This window comes from Gadus morhua, chromosome 15 (assembly GCF_902167405.1).
Source record: "Gadus morhua chromosome 15, gadMor3.0, whole genome shotgun sequence".
Lineage (NCBI taxonomy): Eukaryota > Metazoa > Chordata > Actinopteri > Gadiformes > Gadidae > Gadus > Gadus morhua.
In genome coordinates, this window is record NC_044062.1 from 6970153 (window position 1) to 6994883 (window position 24731).

General features: G+C 50.9%; 1 protein-coding gene across 3 annotated transcripts in view; it reads right to left on the bottom strand.

Annotated features, from left to right (window-relative positions):
* The window catches only part of lyst (lysosomal trafficking regulator), a 68075-nt gene that overhangs the window by 5056 nt on the left and 38288 nt on the right, over positions 1-24731 (bottom strand). For 2 of the 3 annotated variants that reach the window (XM_030378902.1, XM_030378904.1), the window contains exons 24-49: positions 24377-24557; positions 23300-23469; positions 22481-22711; positions 21134-21300; positions 19187-19339; positions 18614-18781; positions 17775-17975; positions 17075-17292; positions 16374-16583; positions 15162-15338; positions 14170-14246; positions 13417-13605; positions 12652-12797; positions 11991-12087; positions 11570-11631; positions 11039-11094; positions 10632-10784; positions 9812-10056; positions 7987-8053; positions 7613-7769; positions 6474-6614; positions 5587-5804; positions 4456-4689; positions 3387-3576; positions 2557-2693; positions 1660-1758 (exon numbers count right to left, since the gene is read on the bottom strand). In XM_030378902.1, the coding sequence (XP_030234762.1) occupies positions 1660-1758; positions 2557-2693; positions 3387-3576; positions 4456-4689; positions 5587-5804; positions 6474-6614; positions 7613-7769; positions 7987-8053; positions 9812-10056; positions 10632-10784; positions 11039-11094; positions 11570-11631; positions 11991-12087; positions 12652-12797; positions 13417-13605; positions 14170-14246; positions 15162-15338; positions 16374-16583; positions 17075-17292; positions 17775-17975; positions 18614-18781; positions 19187-19339; positions 21134-21300; positions 22481-22711; positions 23300-23469; positions 24377-24557 (4144 nt within the window). The remainder of the gene's footprint in view (positions 1-1659; positions 1759-2556; positions 2694-3386; positions 3577-4455; positions 4690-5586; positions 5805-6473; positions 6615-7612; positions 7770-7986; positions 8054-9811; positions 10057-10631; positions 10785-11038; positions 11095-11569; positions 11632-11990; positions 12088-12651; positions 12798-13416; positions 13606-14169; positions 14247-15161; positions 15339-16373; positions 16584-17074; positions 17293-17774; positions 17976-18613; positions 18782-19186; positions 19340-21133; positions 21301-22480; positions 22712-23299; positions 23470-24376; positions 24558-24731) is intronic. The other variant, XM_030378903.1, reaches the window with a different exon arrangement.

Genomic DNA, 24731 nt, shown 5'->3' on the forward strand with positions numbered 1-24731 from the left:
TCAGCCAGAGGTCAGCCAGAGGTCAGAACAACAGACAGGCTTCCATAAATAAAACTCAAAATCCACAGATTTAGCAGCGATAGAGAGAGAGCGTTCAGTCAAACGGTTCCATCTCGGTTTCAAAAGGTTTACTAAAGCGTAGACCGTGTTTGTTAGGTCTGCACGCTCTCCTTTCATCCCTCTTAACACTGAATCAGAGCGACTCACGCATCCAACGCTGAAGAGCGTTGGAGAGTTATAGTGCGCGGTTTGAATTGAACACTCACGACGACGGTGCCTTTATTGGATGTAGTGTTCGGGAGGTGCTAGACTTTCGTCAGATTGAACCTCGGCCCCCTCATTGTAAGCAGAGACCCGCCACCACAGCGGCACCAGCTCACACTCTGCTGGTGGTGGTGGTGGTGGTGGTGGTGGTGGTGGTGGTGGTGGTGGTGGTGGTGGTGGAGGGGGGGGGGGGGGGGGGGGGGGGGGGGGGAAATGAAAGCTGTGCCCCGGCTCCGGGCCTGAGCAAGGACTCGGATTGGTGACGTGTGTTTTCAGGGCCGTTGTACGTGATAAAAGGTGATTCACCGCTGGGATGACCCTGAGCGTTGTACTGGGGTGATGAAGCCAGAACAGGGGGAGGAGAAAGAGGGGGAGGAGGAAGAGGGGGAGGAGGAGTGGTGGTGGATAGATGGTGGGTGGATGCTCAGGTGGAGGTGGAAGGGGCTGGGGTTGAGAGTCAACCTATAGCAGGGCTAAATATTGTAGAAGTGTTGCTGCATCTCGCAGGACATTCTGATTTAAATATCTCAATCTGAATCTTCCTCTCTCTCTACCCCCATCGATCCCTCTCTCTACCCCCCAAACCCACCCCCACACACACTGGACAATGTGCAATTGTATATGTATATGTATATGTATATGTATATATGTATATATGTATATATATATATATATATATATATATATATATATATATATATATATATATATATATATATATATATGTGTGTGTGTATGTATATGTATATATATGGATATGGATATATATATGTTATATTTTATATTTTTTATTTTATTCTTAATATTTATTTATTTATTTATGTATATCTGGAGTTCGTGACAAAAATAATTTCCCTCTGGGATTATTAAAGTATCTATCTATCTATCTATCTATCTATCTATCTATCTATCTATCTATCTATCTATCTATCTATCTATCTATCTATCTATCTATCTATTCTGTGATATTTACCTCTGGCTCTGTTTTTTTAATATGCAATTTAAATTCTGCGCAATATTGCTAACTATTTATTGACTTATCTGATACACTTTCACAGTTTGACCATTTGATTGACCTTTACTGTCTTCCCGTTTAGTAGTTTGTCAATTGTTCCGTCTGTTGACTGACTTTGTGAGCTACTGGACCCCCTGAATTTCCCCAAGGGGATGAATAAAGTATCATCATCCTCATCATCATTACTGAACACGAGGGGAAGGGCATAAAGTGATGACAGCCCAACTACAACGTCCATGCTGCTCTGCCACTTTGGTTACCGCAGGCAGAAAACACCAGAGAGGCGATCCCATTGGCTGGGAGGAGAATCGTGCTCGCGGGCTGCCGGAGAGGTAGCGGGCGGGCGGGCGGGTGGGCGGACCGTTGCCATAGCAACCTACCGTTGTGCTGGTGAAGCGGTTGCTGTAGGCGGTGATGACTCCACACTTGCTACCTGTGAAGAGCTGACAGCCGTCCGGCACCCAGGCACAGCTCGTCACCTGGTAGGGAGAGAGAGAGAGTTAGGCCCAATCCCATTTCTACCCCTTCCCTTACCCCTTGTTTTGAAGGGGGAAGGGGTAAGGAGTAGAAATGGGATTGGGCCTTAGAGACAAAGAAAGAAAGAAAAAAAAAATTGAAAGAAAGAAAGAAAGACACAGAGAGACAGAGAGACAGAGGGACAGAGAGAGAGAGGGACAGAGGGACAGAGGGACAGAGGGACAGAGAAAAATAAATAATGGAGATAATAGAGAAAGAGAGGGAGAGAGAGAGATGGAGAGAGAGAACGAGCAAGAGAGACACACGCACAGAGAAAGAGAATCGAGCGAGAGAGCGACCAAGAGAGGCACACACAAAAAGAGAATAGAGGGAGATCGAGAGAGCAAGCAAGAGACACACACTGCTGCTTTCCGTGGGAATCCTCCAGTTACAAACACTGAAAACTGTGTGTATGTTTTTTGGATTATATGTATGTATGTATGTATGTATGTATGCATGTGTAAATGGAATGTGTGTGAGTGTGGATTATATGCGTTTGTGTGAATTGTACCTGTGTGTGTGGATTTTACGTGTGTGTGGTGATTGTATGTGTCTCTGTGTGTGTGTGTGTTTTGATTGCCTTTGTGTGTGTGTTTTGATTGCCTTTGTGTGTGTGTTTTGATTGCCTGTGTGTGTGTGTGTGTTTTGATTGCCTGTGTGTGTGTGTGTGTGTGTGTGTGTGTGTGTGTGTGTGTGTGTGTGTGTGTGTGCGCGTGTGTGTGTGTGTGTGTTTGTGTGTGTGTGTGTGTGTCCAGTCCTACCTGGTGCAGCTGGGAGCTCTGGATGAAGTTGATGGGCGGCTCGCTCTGCTTGCTCTTCAGTCGCAGCATGTTGTCAGCGTAGCCCCAGCTCAGGATGGCCGACCACTGGATGTCCGTACTGTGCATGCTCCTCACGCCTGTGCACGCACACACACACACACACACACACACACACACACACACACACACACACACACACACACACACACACACACACACACACACACACACACACACACACACTTAATTAATCCAAAGCGACTTACAATAAGTACATTTGTCAGAAGAAAGAGAAACAAAAATATATCGCTGTCGGTGCAGAAAGGTAATGTAATGTAATGTAATGCAGTAAGGTAATGTAATGCAGTAAGGTAATGTAATGCAGTAAGGTAATGTAATGCAGTAAGGTAATGTAATGCGATTACTAGTGCCAAGCACTAGTAATCACTAGGCTAACCCATTCCCTGTATACAACAAAGATAGCTTGGAGAAAATGCTACAAGACGCTAAGTACTATTTTTGATTGCAACATACAATTGGTGTGTACATTAAGTGATAGGACGAACAACATGCAATAAGTGCATACATTAAGTGCGAGGATGAACAACATGCAATAAGTGCGTACATTAAGTGCGAGGACGAACAACACACAATAAGTGTGTACATTAAGTGCGAGGACGTACAACATACAATAAGTGCGTACATTAAGTGCCAGGACGTACGACATGCAATCAGTGCGTAAGAGGGGATTCGGCACAACCTCGTCGCGGCATGCTTGAACCCGGCGCAGCCCAACGATGGCCCCGCCCCCAGGGTGAGGTGAAGCCTACCTTGCTCCTTGCTGTAGATCATCATGAGGCAGAACTTGCGCGACAGGCCGCAGATGGCCCGCGTGGGCAGCGCCAGCAGGGAGCCGAACCTCTCGCCGTGGGGCTGGCTGAAGCACACCACCGGGTCCGGGGCGCTGGGGGACCCCACGTACTCCCCCCACTTCAGCCCCTTGATCCAGGGGAGGGGGCTCTGAGGAGGAGGAGGGGGGGGGGGGCAGGGCCAGTGAGAGGGGTGCATACTGTGTGTGTGTGGACTACTGTCCTCGGGGGAGGACCCAGCCTGGTGATTGTGTCTTCAGATATGTTTCTTTCAAAGTAAAAGCATGTCAAATGTAGAGTAGAACATAAATGTATTAATATAGACTATTGTATCCGTTTTTTTCCGGAAATAAAACGTCAATTGCCTTCTTTGACGTTCAACCAATCAAGGCAGGTGTCTTTCATAATACCAAAAAAGGTATTATGAAAAAAAAGGTGCTCAATGCATAGGCCAGCTTTAAAAACACACACACACACACACAGACAGAGAGGCACACACACACGCACACACACACACACAGACAGAGAGGCACACACACACACACACACACACACACACAGACAGAGAGGTTCACACACACACACACACACACACACACACACACACACACACAGAGAGGTTCACACACACACACACACACACACACACACGCACAGAGAGAGAGGTTCACACACACACACACACGCACAGAGAGAGAGGTTCACACACACACACACACACACAGAGAGGTTCACACACACACACACACACACACACACACACACACACACACACACACACAGAGAGGTTCACAATCACACACACACACACACACACACACACACACACACAGAGAGGTTCACACACACACACAGAGAGGTTCACACACACACACAGAGAGGTTCACACACACACACACACACACACACACACACACACAGAGAGGTTCACACACACACACACACACACACACACACACACACACACACACACACGCACACACACACAGAGTGAGAGGTTCACACACACACAGACACACACCCCCCGTACCGGGTAGACGATCTCCTTGGCCTGCTCGCGGTTCTCCCTGAAGGCGAGCTGCACCAACAGCCCCACGGCGTTGGGCAGCTCGCCGTCCATCAGGAGCCGGGGCCCCCCCGCCCGGCCCACGTGGGTCCCGCTGAACAGCTGCCGGGGGGTCTGGCCGTACGTCTTGATCATGGTCTCCAGGGCTCGCCGCTGCACCGGGTCCTCCACCGCAGACACGTCCATCCCGAAGTAGGTCTGGGGGAGCCGGGGGGGGTCCACAACATCCTCAGGTTATACATCATACTATGATTCTATTATACATGATATTATGATCTTTTTATGCTTCCTATTATAGTTCATTATGTTATACATAATATTAAATGTCATATTATCGTCCTATTATACATCATATCATACCTCATCACATTATATTTCATCTTATCATCCTATCATACCTCTTATTATCTGTCATATGCATACAAGCGAGTGGGTCACCATCCAATACAACTATTCAGTTGTATTGTTGTTGTTGTTGTTGTTTTTACCCTGAATGGATTACTAGGATAATTTAATCGTGATTACGGATTATCAAGCAGGTAGATGCCTGGGTTATTAGGTTTATTCATCTATTTTGTTGAGACTCACAGAACAACACAGACTTAGACTGGCAGGTGACATTCTTATGACTAGTCACCGCTAACTACTAGCTACCGCTAACTAACCATTTAGGGCAGAACATTCTAGAAAGAGTAAAACGCAAGACAAAAACGAAATAGAATTAAACATAAAGTACAAATATACTAAAGAGCGATACGTTTATCACAAGGTAATAATATAGCTATCTAAAGATCAGACTGAATTATTGTTCCTTCTATTCCATTTTGTACTTCACTACACTTTGATCCAAGGCAGCCATTGTTTCAAAATGTCCAGAATACCCCGACGTCCCGTCTACCATCACTATACCACCTACTCTATTTATATATATATATATATTTTTTTTTGGAGCCCTTTTACTTTATTTAATTTTTTGGTTCTGAAGCGCATTGGGTCCTAAAAATGCGCTATACAAGACTGATTTATTATTTATATTATTACCCGCCCAGTGCTACCCCCCCCCGCCCCGTCACCAGGCCACCCTCCCCCACGTACGGCGGGGTGGAAGACGTTGATGGCGTGCACGGCGGCGCGGCCCTTCTGCTTGAGGCCGAACACCAGGTCGATCCACTGGCACAGCGTGTGGGACACCTGGTCCGACTCCAGCGCCTGGCGGTGGATCAGCACGAAGAGCCGCGGGTCGTTGCGCGCCCAGGGCGGCAGGTTCACGTGGTTCACGCGCTCGCTGTTCTGACGCACGCCGAAGTCGAACCCTGGGAGGGGGGGAGGAGGGGGGAGGAGGGGGGAGAGGAGAGGGGGTCAAGGGTCAGGGTGGAGGCGGGGGTTTGTCTCGGAGACAAATGTACTTATTGTGGGTCGCTTTGGATAAAAGCGTCTGCTAAATGCCCTTAATGTAAAAGTGTACTAATTGGTGTACGGGCTTCGCCGTAATTACACATTTGAATACATGACCATATATGGACTCTCCTTTAGAATCATCTAAACTGGCCGAACTGACAAACTCGCCTTGCCCTCTTCACCGGCGCTTATGACCTTACATGGGTAAACGCTACCTTCCCTCTTTCTCAGTCACCCCCTCAGTCAACAAGCCCCCCCACCTGTCTACCTACCTTCTCTGTGACCCCAACCCCCCATGTCTCCTACCTTCTGTGACCCCGCCCCCTACCTTCTCCTTGACCCCGTCCCCCTGTCTCCTACCTTCTCTGTGACCCCAACCCCCCATGTCTCCTACCTTCTGTGACCCCGCCCCCTACCTTCTCCTTGACCCCGCCCCCCTGTCTCCTACCTTCTGTGACCCCGCCCCCTACCTTCTCCTTGACCCCGCCCCCCTAGCTCTCCTACCTTCTCTGTGACCCCCCCCCCTACCTTCTGTAACCCCGCCCCCTACCTTCTCCTTGACCCCGCCTCCCTCGGCCCCCTACCTTCTCGGTTGACCAGGAACTCGGGCAGGTAGAAGAACTCGGGGATGAGCTCCTTGACGTCGGTCATGGACTCGAAGGAGGACAGGCGCCAGGTGGTGTTCATGGAGTGGAAGGTGCGGTCGGGGATATCAAAGCTCTGGTCTGGGGGAGGAGGCGGGGCCAAAGACACACTTCATTACAAACAAGCCCCCTCAACGCTCTTTTAAATGCCTCCCACAAAGCCCTCCTTTTATCGCCCAGGGAGCCGTGAGCGCGCGGGGGTTTCAGGAGCACATAAAGAGACGCAGCCCTTCAGAGGATCAGAGGGGGCAGAGATGAAGGGGCGGTGGAGAATGGACGGGGGTGGAGAGGGAACGGGCGCGAGGATGTGAGCAGCCAGTCAGAGAGGAAGGGGTGTGGTGTGGGGAGGGAGGGGGGGAGTGGGGAGGGGGGAGGGAGGGAGGGAGGGAGGGGGGGAGGGAGGGAGGGAGGGAGGGAGGGAGGGGGGGGAGGGGGGAGGGAGGGGGGGAGGAAGGGAGGGAGGGAGGGAGGGAGGGTAATTGTTTAAAGACTTCAAAAAGGGCGAAGACAAATCCATTGTAGATAGACGTGGCTAATCAAAAAGGTCAGCTACTCCGTGAAACTAAACGTTACTAAATGAGTGAAGAAAACCTTTCGCACATCAAAGGGGTTCCAAGAAGGAGCCGTCGGCATGACGACGGGCATGGACCGTTTTTTCCAGTCTCGTCGAAGAAACTGCTTATTAATGGTGGTGATTGTTTGCTGGTGGGTGGGGTGGGGGGGGGGGGGGGGGGGGGGGGGGGGGGTGGTGGGTGGTGGTGGGGGTGGGTGGTGGGGGTGGTGGTGGTGGCGGTGGTAGGGGGTGGTGGTGGTGGTGGTAGGGGGTGGTGGTGGTGTGGTGGCGGCAGTGCTAGTGGTGCTGGTGGATATTGGGGTTTGGTGGTAGTGGAGGCTTATGGTGGTGGTGGGAGGAGGTGTTGGTGGTGGTGGAGGGTAGTGCTGGGGGTGGTGCTGGTGGTGGTAGGGGCTAAGGGTGGACGTGGTGGTGGGGGTGGAGACAGTGGTGCTGGGGGGGGTGGTGACAGTGGTGCTGGGGGTGGTGGTGACAGTGGTGGTGGTGTTGGTGGTGGTGGACTCACCCTGGTAGGCCAGGAACATCTTGGTGAAGGGGGGCATGCGCACCATGAAGTGGAGCACGGTGCCGCTGTTGGAGTAGTGGGAGCCGTAGTGGTAGGGCTGCACCGGGGGCATGGGGTCGTCCTCACGGATCCCCTTCTTGTACTCCTCCTCCAGGTACTGAGGCAGACACACACACACAAGAGTGTGAACACACACACACAGGCAAGGATGCAGACACACACATATTCAAACACGAGTGTGCACACACACCACGCAGACGCACACACACACACACACACACACACACACACACACACACACACACACACACACACACACACACACACACACACACACACACACACACACACACACACACACAGTGGTGAATCACCTTGTAGTTGTCAACGTATCGGTCCTCTTTCTCCTTGGACTGCACGGCGATGGGTTTGTTGAGGTTTCTGTATGATCAACAGTAAGATAAAGAGTCATGATACTGTGCAAAACTGGACTTCAAACAAAATCGAACCGTTTCCCCTCAGGTGCACAAATCCACATGTGGATCAGTGGCGACCCTCGACTCTGCCTCGGCACGACTAGACGTCTAGATGGACGAAGAGCGTTACAGGCTCTGACAGAACGCTGCTGAAGGCGTGAGTCCGTTGTGTAGTAGGGCTGGGAATCACAGGGTACCTCACTATACGATACGATATGCGATACATAGTACACGATACCGATGATATCGCGATAGAGCGATTCTGCATTAATCAATATATTGTTAGACATACTTATAACAATACATCACGATATATGTCTAACGATGAATACAAAAATACCCTATTTATTCATGGTCCAAACTGAGTTTTTCTGTTACTCGTCTTAAAAAATAAATAAGAAAATAATATGTATATATTTGCCGGCAGTGTATCGATTCTCGTATCAAACGTAGAAGGGCGATGATATATCGCCGTATCAATATTTTGTCCCACCCTTGCTGTGAAGCGTCTGCTACCCAGAGGGAGACGGATGGCTCAGAGAGATGATGATGAGGTCCTACCATTAATCTTCTGGATCGTGTTTAACTTATCAATGAGAACCAAGCCGGCTGTAAACATTCACATTCACGCTCGCTCTTGTCTTGCAGCCAAGGAGCCGCGGTCGACGCAATTCATCATCACAGTCTGGGAAAGTCAAATGAAGTGACACCCACCGAATTAAAAAGCATCCGACTCAGTGCGGAGGTTCTGTTTGCTAAACGGGGAAACAAAGTACCGTGATGGAGCTGTTGATGCGCAGGCATCACTGCTCATAACAACATTATGGCGAAGCATCTGTTTCTTCATGAAGCCGCAGCGCACTTCCTCTGGTGTCACGGAGAGACCATCTGGGAACGCTGCAACCAAGACGCCACTGAAACCATCGCTCCCACTAAAGGACGCTTGATTTACTCGGTGGCAGCCGAACAGCAACTAAATCCACATTTGTTCCATGTTAAAGAGAATAGTTTGGGGAATTTAGAGGAGAACAATATAATTTAAGTAAAGGTAGGCAATTTATTTAGGAAGCGTTTTTTGGTCAATTTTTTATAATTCTCTTTATTTCCTGACAGCAAAATTATGAAATGCTCTGAATGAAATGAGAAGATTTGTCGTCCTGTCGTCTTGCACGCACTAATTGCGCATGACCGTAATCTTCCACAAGGCGTGGCAGACCCATTGCTATAGCTAGCCAGCCAGCCACGTGTTTTGTATTATTTCAGTTAGATGATTTCAAAATCTAGCTTACTCTTGCCTACCCTACCTTTGATAGAATCACCAGTAACGTGCACTCTTTTAGAGATGCATTAAAAAGAGAATTATTCATTTATTAATGACAACTTTCATCCAAAGTCAAAGTGAGACGCATTCAATTGACCAGCGGGTCGGTGAGTCTTCTTGCCCAAGGAATGCCCTGTGGCTGGGAGTGGAACACCTAGCATCCACAACCTGCTGCTAACAGACACTCACCCCCAGCCGTCCTACCTTCTCTGTGACTCCGCTGTTAAAGTAGCATTAACAATCGTTTACTACACCAACGGCACCGACAATCCAAAAACCCAGTCGTGACTAGATGGGGAAAAGTGTGTAGCTCAAAACGTGACCCAGCTTTTAATTCTACGCCACCTACAGAGTTTGTTATGTACGATCATTCAAACCCCCCCCCCCCCCCCCATCACTGACCTGTAGATGCCGGGCTCCTGCAGGTCCAGGGTCTCGCTGATGTAGTCGCGCAGGATGAAGGGGAACACGGGGTACTGCATGAGGTCGTTGAAGGAGCGCCCAGCGTGCTTGTTGAGGTGCGTCAGGTACTCAAAGTTGGAGATCTGCCCCGAGCCCCACAGCTGGGTCAGCGCGCTGATGTTGCCGTGCTCCAGCAGGTTGGGGAGGTCAGAGGTCAGGATGTTGTGGTACACGTCGTCGCGGAACTGGAGGGTTAAATAACGTAATGGAGTGTTTACCCTGATTTAGTATTATTATGTTTCAGACGTCCGCGGTCGACACAAGAGAGTAGCGTTGCTAACGTCGCTCTTTTGCCAGTAGAGCGATGCGTGTGTGTGTGTGTGTGTGTGTGTGTGTGTGTGTGTGTGTGTGTGTGTGTGTGTGTGTGTGTGTGTGTGTGTGTGTGTTGTGTGTGTGTGTGTGTGTGTGTGTGTGTGTGTGTGTAGTGAGTGAGTGAGTGAGTGAGTGAGTGAGTGAGTGCGTGAGTGAGTGAGTGAGTGAGCGAGAGAGAAGAATTGAGATTGATTGTTTAAAGACTTCAAAAAGGCACGGACAAATCCATTGTGCGATCGACGTGGCCAATCAAGTTCAGAAAAGCGTTCGCACATCAAAGGGGTTCCAAGATGGAGCCGCCGCCAATAAAACCGCAGATTAAACGGTGGTGATTGTGAGACGACCAAATCTCATCGTCCCCCTCTGAGCCAGTGTGTGGGCGTTCGATATAGATCATTTTTGTGGATACACTCCCCAGGCACGGTGAGAGACGAGAGAAGCCCCTGACCTTTGTGGTGTCAAAGGCCAGCAGCAGGGTGCGCCCGTTGGTGAGGAAGATCTCCACGGCGTTGTCCCGGAGCTGCCACCAGCGCTTGTGCACCTCCTTGATCTCCTCGTAGGTCCAGGAGAAGGAGGCGGCCTCCAGCTCAGAATGAGGGCTCTGTCCACACACACAAACAAACACGCGCACAGGCACACGCACACATGCGGGCACACACGCATGCACACGCACACACACGCATGCACACGCACACGCAGGCACACACAGAAGGCACACATCAGCACAAGCACGGCACTCAGAGAGGTCAATCGGGGACAGTTCCGCCCGCCAATGCATCATCGACCTCCCTAGGGTGGTGCACCCTCCCTCACCCCCTCACTCCCTCCCTCACTCCCTCTCTCCCCTGGCGTTACCTGGCTGTCGTGTGCATCCGTGGCGTTGTCCTCCACAAAGTACATCCCTGACTTCCCTGGAATACAAAAGGGAAAGGTCAGTGAGACACTCGACTGCAAAGCCTTTCTCGCAGCGGGAGCATCAGTGGTGGCCGTGTGTGGCAGTGATTGTTGTTGTAATACAAAGGGAGGGAGAAAAAACACAGGAAATGAGTGGGAAACACAATGCTGGAGTCTGGGGTGAATGACTAGAAACTGTTGTTATTGTTGTCTAGCGAGTGAAGGTGAAGCTATTACGATTTCAGGAGAACTGTCTCTGTGTGTGTGTGTGTGTGTGTGTGTGTGTGTGTGTGTGTGTGTGTGTGTGTGTGTGTGTGTGTGTGTGTGTGTGTCTTTGTCTGTGGGCGTGTGTGTGTGTGTGTGTTTTTGCGTGTGTGCTTTTTGCATGGTTTTGCTCGTGTGTGTTTGTTTGTGTGTGAGGGTGCGGAAATCGGTTTGCGTGGAGTTGCGTATGTGTGTGTGCGCTTGTGTACGTGTGTGTGTGTGTGTTACCCAGGAGCAGCTCGCCTGCCGTCTCGACGGAGGGAGCGACGCTGATGCACCTCCTGGTGAACCTGAGAGACGAACACACGCAGCCCAAGCACCTCAGTCAGGTCTCCCTCCATTCAACTCTATCCAACTTTATTCGCATCGCGCTTAATCACAGTTACAGCCTCAAAGGGCTTAGCAGGGCGTATATTTAGGACACCGCCCCTAACCCCAGTCCCCCAGTCCCCCAGAAGGCAAGAAAAAATTAATTAGCAAGGAAGAGATCTTGAGAAGGAACGCAGATAGCTTCCACCACCACCAGAGCCGCCAGCCCTGTCCCCCCCACACCAGTGCCTCCCTCCCAGTGCGGTGCTTCTTTTGGGGGGGGCGCACCACACCAGTGCTTCCCTCCCAGTGTGGTGCTGCTCAGGGAGGCCGTGTGTACCTGATGGGTTCGCTGGTGGCCTTGTCCTTCACGGTGGACGAGAAGGACGAGTGGGTGTTGTCCTCAAACAGGAAGGACAGCGGCTGCTTGGCCGCGTCTAGAGAACAACAAAACACAACAGAACTGTAGGCACAGCAGCGCAGGAACCCCTGGGCTCCCTGAGACGCTCACCAGCTCCCGCAAAAGACTAAACTCATTGTTCAGGGTTCACCAAGACTCTGCATAGCCCCCCCCCCCCCCCCCCCCCCCCCCCCCCCCCCCCCCCCCCCCCCCCCCCCCCACCCCCACCCCTCTTAAGCACTTGTTGTACGTTGTACGTCCTTGCACTTAAAAAAAGTGCTTACCAATGTGTAGCGTCTTATCCTAGCGTTCTTTGTTGTTTACGGGGAATGGGTTAGCCTAGCGATTGTTAGCGCTTGGCACTCGTCTCTATGAACATCCTGACCGTACCGACAGCGATATATTGTATCTCTTCTTCTGACAAATGTACTTGCATTGTGTGTCGCTTTAGATAAAAGCGTCTGCTAAATGCCCTTAATGTAAATGTAACTGTCAAAAGGTTAAGAAGACCGGCTTGGGCCGAGGGGAGACGTGAAGGCCCCCCACGGAGACCCCCACACCCCCCCCCCCCCACCGGCGGCGGGCGCGGCGTGCCACTCACCCTCGGCCTTGCGCCGGTCCTTCAGCAGGTACTTGTTGGGGATGGTGAGGTAGCAGCGCTGCAGCCGCCGGCGCTCGCGGTTGGGGCCCTCGGTGGGGTCCAGCTGCCAGGAGGTGGGGTAGGACGCCGGGTCGTACCACACCGCCCTGGGACGGACGGACGGACGGACACACACACAGGGGGAGGGTGTTGACAACGGGAAGGAGAATCCAACGGAAACACTCGGGGAGGTTTCCCAAACGCTTAACAATGATGTAACCTGACGTAGCGCCACATTAGATTAAGATTACGTTTAACACAATCTACACAATGTGCAAAGGCACAATAAAGTAATTCAAGGGGAAAGGCATTTTAATGCTCGTTGGGGTGGGCTGTGCAATTTTGAGAAACAGCCAGAGTAGGCTCGATTTTGAGCATCAAAGTCAGACGTATTAGAGCAGACCTGACACGACCTGCCAGTACCCAGTAGTGTCTACAGATGGAGGAGCGGTAAGAGCAGACCTTACCCGACCCAGCAGTACCCAGTAGTGTCTACAGACCCAGGAGCTGTTAGAGCAGGCCTGAGCCACCAGTACACAGTGTCAACAGACAGTGTGTCTACAGACCCAGGAGCATGTTACAGCAGGCCTGAGCCACCAGTACACAGTGTCAACAGACAGTGTGTCTACAGACCCAGGAGCATGTTACAGCAGGCCTGTGCCACCAGTACACTGTGTCAGTGACACAGTGTCTACAGACAGCGTGTCTACAGACCCAGGAGCTCACCGGTCGTGCGAGTGCTGCTGCACCAGCTCCTGCCATCGGCGGCTGGCGCTGAGGTTGGTCTTGTAGAGGCTGCGGATGTGCAGGATCACCTTCTTCCTCTCCATGCCCTGCCGCAGCGACACGCTCTGGGTGATGTCCGCCGCGATCTTGGAGATGTCGCGGGACTTGCCGTCCAGCCTCTGGATGAGACTGAGCAGGGGAGAAGGGGACGTGGGGTGATGGGACCGGGCCTGATCAGTAGGGGCCACCCTCCCTCTGGAACACTCTCCCCGACCTCATCCACACAGGTTGCTTTCACCACATAACCTCCCTGGCCTGGCAACTACCAGACCGAGCCACTCGTAGATTGCACGTTGGTCTGGGGAAGCTGCTGTCATTTTTCTTCAGCACAAGAGGCGGGATCAACGGGCCTAGTTCAACCAACTCTGTACGCGATTGGCTGCTTGCCGTCGCTTCCCTGTCGTCATTGGGTTAAAACAGCCAATAGCGCGCCAGGGGGAAAAGCCAGCTAGGTGATTGGCTCCCGCCAAAACAGTATCGGCTACCCATCTTTTTACTTATAAACGTTCTTATTAAATGATTTTATTCTGTAAAGCGTCTTTGTATAATCTATATATATAATAAAGTGTTAGTATAATCATTATTATGGTACGTTAAGGATGGAGGAAGGAGTTGCTCTTTGTTGAGTGGGGTGCGGGTCTTAAAATGGGGGAGGAGATAATCAGGAGATGATGTAATAAAGCCCTTCCTCACCTTTTCTGAGTGTTGGTCATTTTCTTCTCCCACGCCAGTCTGCTGGTTTTCTCATCCGCCTCGTATTTCAACTTCTCCTAGACGAGCCAAACGGAGATTTAATGCTTTGTGGTTCACAGAAAAATACACAACAAATGAACGCAAAACAACCCATCTATATGAGGATAAAAATTAGTCATGCAAAAATAAGAATCAATGTTAAAGCTAAGTCAGCTTGGCTTCTCAAGTCACTTTCACAGTACAACTTAGTCTATATATAGAGATCTCTCTCTCTCTCTCTCTCTCTCTCTTATACATCTATCTATGTACCAACCTGGTCTCACAGGAATCCGTGAAATGACTACGGTCGGACGCTTAACTCGAAATCCGTGGACACATCACGGAAACACGCCGATTTCCATGATGTGGCCACGGAATTCGCTCCAATGCAAGTTAATCACGCTGATGTTCCGTGGCTCACACACGGATCCCCGTTTCAACGAGCGAGGCGACCACGGGGGCTTAACTCAAAACCCGGGGTGGTCTCACTGAAACACTTAAATTGTCCTTGTTGTGTCCACGGAAGTTGCTCCAATGCAAGTAAATGACAATGATATTCCGTGGCACACACACAGATTCCCGTTTCAATCTGTGTGTGTGCTCCCGTTTCAATCTGTGTGTGTGCCACATTTGACCACAGCGGGGGCTTAACTCAAAATCCGTGGTGGTCTGACGGAATCACTTCAATTGTCCGTGATGTGGCCACGGAATTTGCTCCAATGCAAGTAAATGACACTGTTATTCCGTGGCTCACACACGGATATCGGCGGGTTTCCGTGATGTGGCCACGGATTTCGAGTTAAGCGTCCGACCGTAGTCATTTCACGGATTCCTGTGAGACCATGTTGCTATGTACCCCATTCTCCCCGGTCAGCGCCCCTGTCCATTCTGGTATTATACATCTATCTATGTACCCCCTTCTACCCTCCAGCGACCCTCGTCCCCCCTGGTACCTCCTTGATGGCCTTGAGGATGTCTGGTTTGTGGGGCGCGCTGGGCGGGATGCAGCGGTGGCCGCACAGCTTCAGGGAGGTCATGAACACTGCGGCCGCGTTCTGCTCCTCGCGGCTCAGGCCTTCCTTGTGGTCGTGGAGCAGCTCGTGGAGCGAGAGAACCAGCTTGGGCCCGTGCTGCAGAGGGGAGGGAGGGAGGCGGGAGGGAGGAGGAGGAGGGGGGAGAAGAAAAGGAGATGGGGAGATATAAGAAGAGAAAGAGTGAGAGGGAAAGAGTGAGTGAGTAAGTTAGTGAGAGTGAGAGAGTGAGCAAGCAAGGGAGATAGAGCGAGTCCAATAGTGAGAGAGTGAAACGAAGAAAAAGAGATGGGTTGATATAAGGAGAGAAAGTGTGAGAGGGAAAGAGTGATTGAGTGAGTAAGTGGGTGAGAGAGTAAGAAAGCGAGAGAGCCAGAAAGACAGATAGAGCAAGACAAAGAGAGAGAGATAGGTAGGGAGAAACAGAAATAAATAGATGGAGAGTAATTAGGGAGTGGGAGGCAAAAAAGGGATTTATGTCAAGTTGCATTGTGGCCGGTCATATTAAGTAGAGAAAAGAGCAGTGTGGCAGACCCAGGAGAGCCAGTGTCCGCACCCGGCCTGTCCATCTGTGCGTCACCATTTCACAGACTCAGCATAAAGACGCCTCATGGGTCATCCCATGTCCCAATGCTGAGAGCGGTCCTGTCATTTCCACCCATTCCCTCTCAGAGAGGGCAAATCATTTCCCATTTTAGACACTGGCCTGGTACGTACGTGGGTCTACTCTGTGTCGTGTCTACTCTGCGTCGTGTCTACTCAGCGTCGTGTCTACTCTGTGTGTGTGTGTGTGTGTGTGTGTGTGTGTGTGTGTGTGTGTGTGTGTGTGTGTGTGTGTGTGTGTGTGTGTGTGTGTGTGTGTGTGTGTCGTGTCAACTCTGTGTGTGTGTGTGTCGTGTCCACTCTGGGTCGTGTCTACTCTGAGTGTGTGTGTGTGTCGCGTCTACTCTCTCTATCGTGTCTACTCTCGCTCCGTGTGTGCGTGCGTGCGTGCGTGTTACATAAAACAACTTCAATCTACAATCTGAACGTTAAATTTTCCATCTAAACCTCCACATTTGGGTTCCCGCCCACAGCCGCCCTCCAGCCCCTGGGCTTTAGAGGGGGTAACCCCAGGGCTCCGGCCCCGCTCACCTCCAGGCCCGGGCTGAGGCTCTCCCTCAGGATGTCCCCGTGCCGCGGGTCGAACACGAAGTCCAGCGCCTCCTTGCGGTCGGCGAGGGGCTGGGCGGGGCTGAGGGTGTGCACCAGCAGGCGGCCGATCTGGATCCGGAACGTGTCCCGGCTGGACCACAGGATCCGGCGCCACTGCTGGTGGGGGGCCCCGCCGCGGCCCGTACTGCCCTGGGGGGGGGGGGGGGGAGAGCGCCGGGTCAGAACATATGCGTTTGGGCACAGGCACGCGGGCACACACATAGATGCAGAGAGACCCACAAACACACACACACACACACACAAAAACACAAGTGTGCACCCAAATGCACTCAATCATCTAGACATGCACACAAAGTAGACGCCCAAACACACACACACACACACACACACACACACACACACACACACACACACACGGAGGTAAGAAAAACATTTGTGTTATGAGGGAGTTATCCCGATCATAACCAACATTATGAACAGATATTCTTTTGTAGAAATAGTTTCAAAATGATTTGAAAGACAGCGTGTGTGTACGATAGAAGACTGTCAGATTACAGGTGTCTTCCATTTACAAAAGGAACAGACAGCGGACCTCTGCATCTGCTCCCAAACAATTCCGGGGGACTGTCGGGATTCCGACCCAGGACCTTGGAGAGCTGAACACAAGTGGGGGGCCCTACCAGGCTGAGTTTGATCCCCTCCATCATCAGCCGCAGGATGTCTCTCTGGAAGCTCTTCTTGCTGGCGGGCGGGAGGGGGAAGGGGACGGGGGAGGCCGGCACAGAGGAAGACGAGGAGCAGCCTTCGTCGTGCCCGGGGTCGGCCGGCTCGGGCGTGGACAGCAGGTGGTCCGGGGTCTCGGGGAAGTTCAGCAGCTGGTAGAAGTCCTGGCTCATGTCTGGACCGGGACGAGGGGAGAGGAGGGGGGGGGGCGGGAAACCGAATTAGACCAACAAAACCGAAACAAAACCCGATCCCGGCGGTTTCTACGACATTGAAGACCCACTTGTTCAGAGTTGACCTACACTCTGCTGCATGGCTTAACCCCCCCACCCGCCTCCACACTCCTCTTACAGTCTTATTGTACGTCGTATGCCCTGGCACTTACTGTAAACACTTATTGTATGTTTGTGCGCCATTGCACTTAAAAATAAAAATTACATATACATATTGCTGTATATGGGGCATGGGTTAACCCAGCAACTGTTACTGCTTGGCAATTGTTTCTATGCACATCCTTACTGTACCGACTGCGATAAATTGTTTTTCTTTCTTCTGAAAAATGTACTTATTGTAAGTCGCTTTGGATAAAAGCGTCTGCTAAATGCCTTCAATGTAAAATGTGAATGTATGTAACTTTGTCGGGGTCGCCGCGGTTACCGTGGTAGATGAGCCGGTTGACGGCCAGCACCACTAGCCTCTGCAGCCGCTGGACGAACTCCGTCTCGCTGGCGCGGATCGGGTTCTCCTGGCTCATGCGCCGATGCATCATCTGGCTGAGCTCGTCGCTCGCCACCGAGCGCATGCGGATCAGCAGCAGGTCCGGCTGCACCATGGAGAAGCGGCGCCGGCCTGGGCCGCCTAGGGGGGGGAGGGAGGGAGGAGGGAGGGAGGGGGGGGGGAGGTGGTGAGTGTTATGGGGTGGACATACATTTGAAACACGCGGGATCTCGGGCGTGTTCTTTTGAATCACGCGTGATCTCGGGCGTTTTTGTTTGAATCACGCGTCATTTCGAGCGTGTGTGGCTGAGTCAGCACGCCACACGGCATGCCACACGGCATGCAACGTGGCGGTTTAGTTTTTCCTCGCTCTCTCACAGGTTCACAGAGCGGTCACGCAACCGAATATCTCATCAATAACTCATCCATTAGTCAGCAGGCTGGGAAGAGGAGAAAGAAAGCCTGGCTCGCCAAAATGGCATCCGTGCAAGAATCTGGTTCCCATTAGTTTGGTGAGCTCTCAGAGTAAATACGCACACGCACACACGACACACACACACACACACAGGGTGCTCCAGTAACGCACTGAATGCAATGTACTGGGCAAGGTTACACCTCGGTCAAGGACCAGGGTGAAGGTGAGTTCCACGGCAAAACAACAACAACAACAAACATGTCCCCCCGGTCGGAGGGGATATGTTCTCATCACCGGTGGATGTGGGGGGGGGGGGGGGGGGTTACGTAGGCGGTACGGAGGCGGTACCGTTGCCCCGGGCTACCTGAGTCAGGAGGATGGAACATGAAGGACGAGGTGGTGGTGGGGGAGGAGGAAAGGGGTGACTCCTGGGCCAGGAAGCTGAAGGGGGGGGACAGGGGGATCTGGCCATAGGAGCAGTAGTGCTGCCGGGGGGGGCGGGGGATTATGGAGTCTCTCATGGCCATCGAACCTTCGGGCCAGGGACGGGGGGAGGGGCATGGAGACACAGACGGGTGAGCAAGGCATCATGGGAAAACAACACAATTACAATGAAGAACAGGTCGCAGGTATAATGTACGGAGCAATGCATCATGGGAATACGAGGCAGTAACACAACAAGGAAGAAGTCACAGGTATACAGAGCAATGCATCATGGGAAAACGAGACAATTACAATGAACAACAGGTCACAGGTATAACGTACTGAGCAATGCATCGAGGGAATGCGAGGCTATAACACAACAAGGAAGAGGTCACAGGTATGCTCAGCAATGCATCGTGGGAATATGAGGTAATATCACAACAAAGAACCGCCCACTGGTATACTGAGCGTAGAGTAAGGCGTGGGGATTTGCGTGTTCCTTGCGCTCACTCACCACTGATGCTCTTGCGCTTGGGGTGGATGGCCTGGTGGGGGGAGCTGGGCAGGTTCATGGAGTTGCTCAGCTTCTGGGGGTCCTGGTTTGCGGTGGTCCGGATGAACTCTATCGCCGACTGCAGCACCCGGAACTGGAGGGCCACGGCCATCTCTGCAGGGAAGCGTGTAAAGGTACATTTATATTTACATTTGTAAATGTACATTTATGTATATTAACATTTAGGGCATTTAGCAGACGCTTTTATGCAAAGCGACTTACAATATACATCCAGGATAGGGTTTAAATGTGGTCGATAGTGTTTGAATGTGGTCGATAGCGTGTAAATATGGTTGATAGTGTTTAAATATGGTCGATAGTGTTTGAATGTGGTCGATAGTGTTTAAATGTGGTCGATAGTGTTTAAATATGGTTGATAGTGTTTAATTGTGGGCGATAGTGTTTAATTGTGGGCGATAGGGTTTAAATGTGGTCGATAGGGTTTAAATGTGGTCGATAGGGTTTAAATGTGGTCGATAGGGTTTAAATGTGGTCGATAGGGTTTAAATGTGGTCGATAGGGTTTAAATGTGGTCGATAGTGTTTAAATATGGTTGATAGTTTAAATGTGGTCGTTAGTTTAAATGTGGTCGATAGTGTTTGAATATGGTCGAGAGCAGTTTACATGTTTAAATGCGGTTGATAGGGTTTACATGTTTAAATGTGGTCGATAGTGTTTAAATGTGGTCGATAGTGTTTAAATGTGGTCGATAGGGTTTACATGTTTAAATGTGGTCGATAGTGTTTAATTGTGGTCGATAGTGTTTAAATGTGGTCGATAGGGTTTAAATGTGGTCGATAGGGTTTAAATGTTTAAATGTGGTCGATAGTGTTTATATATGGTCGATAGGGTTTACATGTGGTCCATAGTGTTTAAATGTGGTCCATAGTGTTTAAATGTGGGCGATAGTGTTTAAATGTGGTCGATAGGGTTTACGTGTGGTCCATAGTGTTTAAATGTGGGTGATAGTGTTTAAATGTGGGCGATAGTGTTTACATGTGGTCCATAGTGTTTAAATGTGGTCGATAGTGTTTACATGTGGTCGATATTGTTTAAATGTGATCGATAGTGTTTAAATATGGTCGATAGTGTTTAAATGTTCTTTTCCCTCACTCTCCACCTCATCCCTAACTCTCCACCTCAAGCTGGTGTGTAGTGAGCGTTCTGGCACCGATTGGCTGCCGTGCATCACCCAAGTGGGTGCTACATATTGTGGTGGTTAGTGAGGTCCCCCCTTCACTTCAGGCGTCTTTGAGTGTTATTAATTATTATTATTCTTCATGTTTAACCTCTGTTTTCCTTTTATTCCTCGTCTGTTTTACATAGTTTTGAATGATGACTATGTGCTCTGTAAGGTGACCTTGGGTGTCTTGAAAGGCGCCTCTAAATTAAATGTATTATTATTATTATTATTATTATTATTATTATTATTATTATTATTATTAATTAATATGATTTGTCAGAAGAAAGAGAAACAACAATATATTGCCGGGCCAGAAAGGAAGTGCACAGTAACAAGTGCCGCACACACACCATTTCCCAAACACAGTTTCTTGCTCTCTCCCACCCTCGTCTTGGGGGCCGATGCGTCGGAACACTTCAAAAGTTTCCCCCCTCATGGCAAGCAAGCAATGACATGACACAATGCTGTTTTCAACACCCGTGATACACGCCGACACGTTCCCCCAGATACGATCAGGTAAGCTTAACGTGACGACCCCTCCAGAGAGACCGGCGCGGACCGCGGACCCCACCCCCCCCCCCCCCCCCCCCCCCCCCCCCCCGTGATACACGCCGACACGTTCCCCCAGATACGATCAGGTAAGCTTAACGTGACGACCCCTCCAGAGAGACCGGCGCGGACCGCGGACCCCGCCCCCCCCCCCCCCCGGACCCCCGGGCTCTTACCCTGCGTGCGGCGCATCTTGCTGGTCTGCATGAAGCCCAGCAGGCTGATGAGGTCCTCGATGATACGGAAGTACTGAGAGCCGGAGGAGCTGCAGGAGTGGATGGTGACGGCCACCAGAAGCTGCTGGATGTCACACACCAGCAGCTTGTAGTCGTTGAGGGGGATCCTGGGGCGGGGTCAAAGGTCAGGGGGAGGTTAAGACGGGGGGGGGGGTTCAGAGGGCGACTGACTTAGGGTTGGATCCCTGCGTGTGAAGGGGAAGCAAGTTGTAGATTTAAGGCTGAGTTATGCCACATTAGACGATTATAGCTATGCTATAGGGGTTGGCTTAGCTCAGGAGGTAAAGCGGGTTGACTTGTAACCGGAAGGTTGCTAGTTAAGAGTGTCGAGGTGTCCCTGAGCAAGACCCCTCAGCCTTACTACTCCCGAAGATCTTTGCGTGGATGACTCCGCCGTCGGTGTGTGAATTTGTGAATGAACTGTTGTAAGTTGACTTGGACAAAATCATCTGCCAAATGCCCTTAATGTAAATGTAATATGTAAATATCTTAGTACACAGGTAAAAGATAGGTTTGGTACTACTACAATTACTACTAGTAGGCTGACGTCAAAGCCTCAAGCATTCAAGGGAAACCAAGTAATCAGTAGGCATATGCAAATGGTAAAACATGTCACAGTGGCTCATCTGAAACACATCGTTGACACAGCTTTAATCAAAGCCTTTTCGAAGGCCCTAACGGACCTTGGCCCTGTTTGAACAAGATAAATATTTACCTTGTACAACCGCTTATGAATTTCAATTGTATCTCGACACAACAACGGTGTGTTGACACAAAAGGCCCACTGCGCTCACCACCACCACACACACAGGTTTCAGGTTTGTACCAGATCCCCGGTTTGCACAATCTCAGAGAACGGACGGAATGGAGCCGAACGCAGTGTACCAGTTCACACTGGTTTGGATAAAGCCGCAAATCCTGTTTAATAATGGTCAAGGTCTAGGAGTTTTAGAATTGTAAGAAAAGAAGGAAAAGCACGTTGTCGTTTACGATACATTTGTATACGACGCCCGCTTGCTTTCTATTGGCTGACGACCGGTGTCTTATGAGTTCCTGCAAGAGATTCTTTCTAGATAACACCCTAATTGTTGTCCATGTAGATCGAACGTAGCGACCACTTCTAGCGGAAGGGTTGTACATGAGTCGCACGTCTCACGTACCACCCGTTACCGCCTGTTTAAACAGAGGGAAACACCTCTTGTTGCGTCGCATTCGTTTTCAATGAGCCGATTTGCAGAGAGACTGAAAACACACACGGGCCCTGGGGCCTCCAGGGGGCAGGCCTACCCGCTCTCCATGCCGTTGAGGGTGGACAGCGTGTTGAAGAGCACGTAGAGGAGGCCGTGGTCCAGCAGGATGTCGGCCAGCTTGGGGCAGGCGTTGAGCAGCTGCAGCAGCATGCACAGCAGGTTGTGCAGCAGGGCGTTCTCGTACAGGGAGTTCTCGATCAGCCCCAGCATGGGGATGATGCAGCGCTTCCTGAAGGGGGAGATGCCCTCCATGTCCTCCAGGTCCAGGCTGGGGACAGACGACACAACACTATTAGTTCACAGAAAGGGTTAGGCCATGTCGCTGCACGTTCATATCTATCTATCTATGTTGATATACTGTATATATCGATATAGATAGATATAGATATCTATCTATCTCTCAATCTATCGATACAGTATATAGTTGTATAGATAGATAGATAGCCTTTTTTTGTAGAATACAAAATTCGATTCTCTAAACTATTAGAATAGCTTAGAGAATGAATTATGACAGAAATGTATGCCTTATGCTTCGACTTTCTGGTTGGTCCATGCTTTTTTGATTTTGTGTTTCCTCCATGTATAAACAAAGTCGATTCAAGTGTAAAGAATACAATAAATGAGGGCAGGATCTTCAAAGTTTAAAATTCGAGCATTCAAATCCCAACCGGAAAGTTTCGGGAATCCAACTCCAACCTCTAAAGTCTGCCTACAGCAGGCGGCCTCGAGCGAAGAGCGGATGAACGACGTCATGCATCTAGATCCAAACCCGTCTGCTCAACAACCTAAGATCAACCCCCCTGATGAACCATCCCATCGGTTGTTAGCGTGTCTGCGGCGTGTGGCTCCGACTCACCCCTCCTCCAGGCTCACGGGCCGGCCGAACAGCATCTCCAGGAAACACTCCAGCAGGCCCTGGCTGCCCTGGTGCAGGTACAGCTGGTTGGCCAGCAGGGAGAAGCCGTGGTTCTTCAGGAACTTCTCCTTCTGCTCCTTGGAGGCTCTGGTGAAGTACGCGTCCAGCAGCTGCAGATAGGGAAAAAGTGGCTCAACGAGGGGGTAGAGAGAGACACACACACACACACACACACACACACACACACACACACACACACACACACACACACACACACACACACACACACACACACACACACACACACACACACACACACACACACACACACATACACACACACACGCGCGCCTGGTGGAATCACTGAATTACTGCATTGATGAATGACTAAGTAGGATAAAAGAGATTGCTTCATATTCTTTTTACCATTTAATATTTAGAGGTTTTTTATCCATGGTGACTTGCATTGGCTTCAGATGCACGCTATTAAGTAGCAGGTAGAGGTTCAAGACTCAAGGATACCTGACAGGACGGGACGGGGAGAAAAACCCAATATCACTCACATGGAGTAAGCGATATTAGGTTGGATCCTCCCCTCCCCATCACCTCCTGCCAAGACACCTCCAAACACCATCCTCTCCACTGCCCTAACTCACCCCCTGCGTGTTAGTATCGCTGAGCACCAGATTCCTTTCACACCCTCTTCCCTTATCATGTTGCTTTCCTAATTTCCTGTCACAGCACTGGTCTAGCAGGCGATCGCTCCAGGGGATATCGTCCTGATCGGAGCCTCCAGCTCCTCATCATCATTCGTTTCGCTCTCTCTGCCTGCTCCCTTTGATAACACGCTTGTCAACAAAAGCCCCGACACGCAAAATACTTCACCTTTCAAGACAGAACGCGAAGGATATCAGAAACACTAGCGCGTCGCTCCTTGTCCGTCTCGATTTAATTAACGCATTCCCCGGCCCGATGTTTTGCCGTTTCGTTCATTCGCTCCAACTCGCCGAAGCCAGGGGGGCACACCGGCCTCGCGTCAGAGCTCAGTGTGGGGCTGGAGGGGGGGGGGGGGCGTACCTTCATGACCCCCTGCTGGATGAGGGGAGAGGGGTGGTTGACCAGCACGATGAGCGCCTCGGGCTGGATCAGCTTGTCCATCACCTCCTCCAGCATGAGGTCGGGCAGCAGCAGGAGCAGCCCCCGCAGCAGGTCGTAGAGCCCGCAGCAGATCAGCACCAGGCAGTCCTCCGTGGTGGACCTGGTCGGCACACATACGGCACAGTTCAGGCAGGCGGGCGCGCACACACACACACGCACACACACACACAGCACAATGCACGCAGGCTCGCATGGACACACACACACACACATGCACACACACACGCACACACACACACACACACACACACACACACACACGTAATACTTCTAA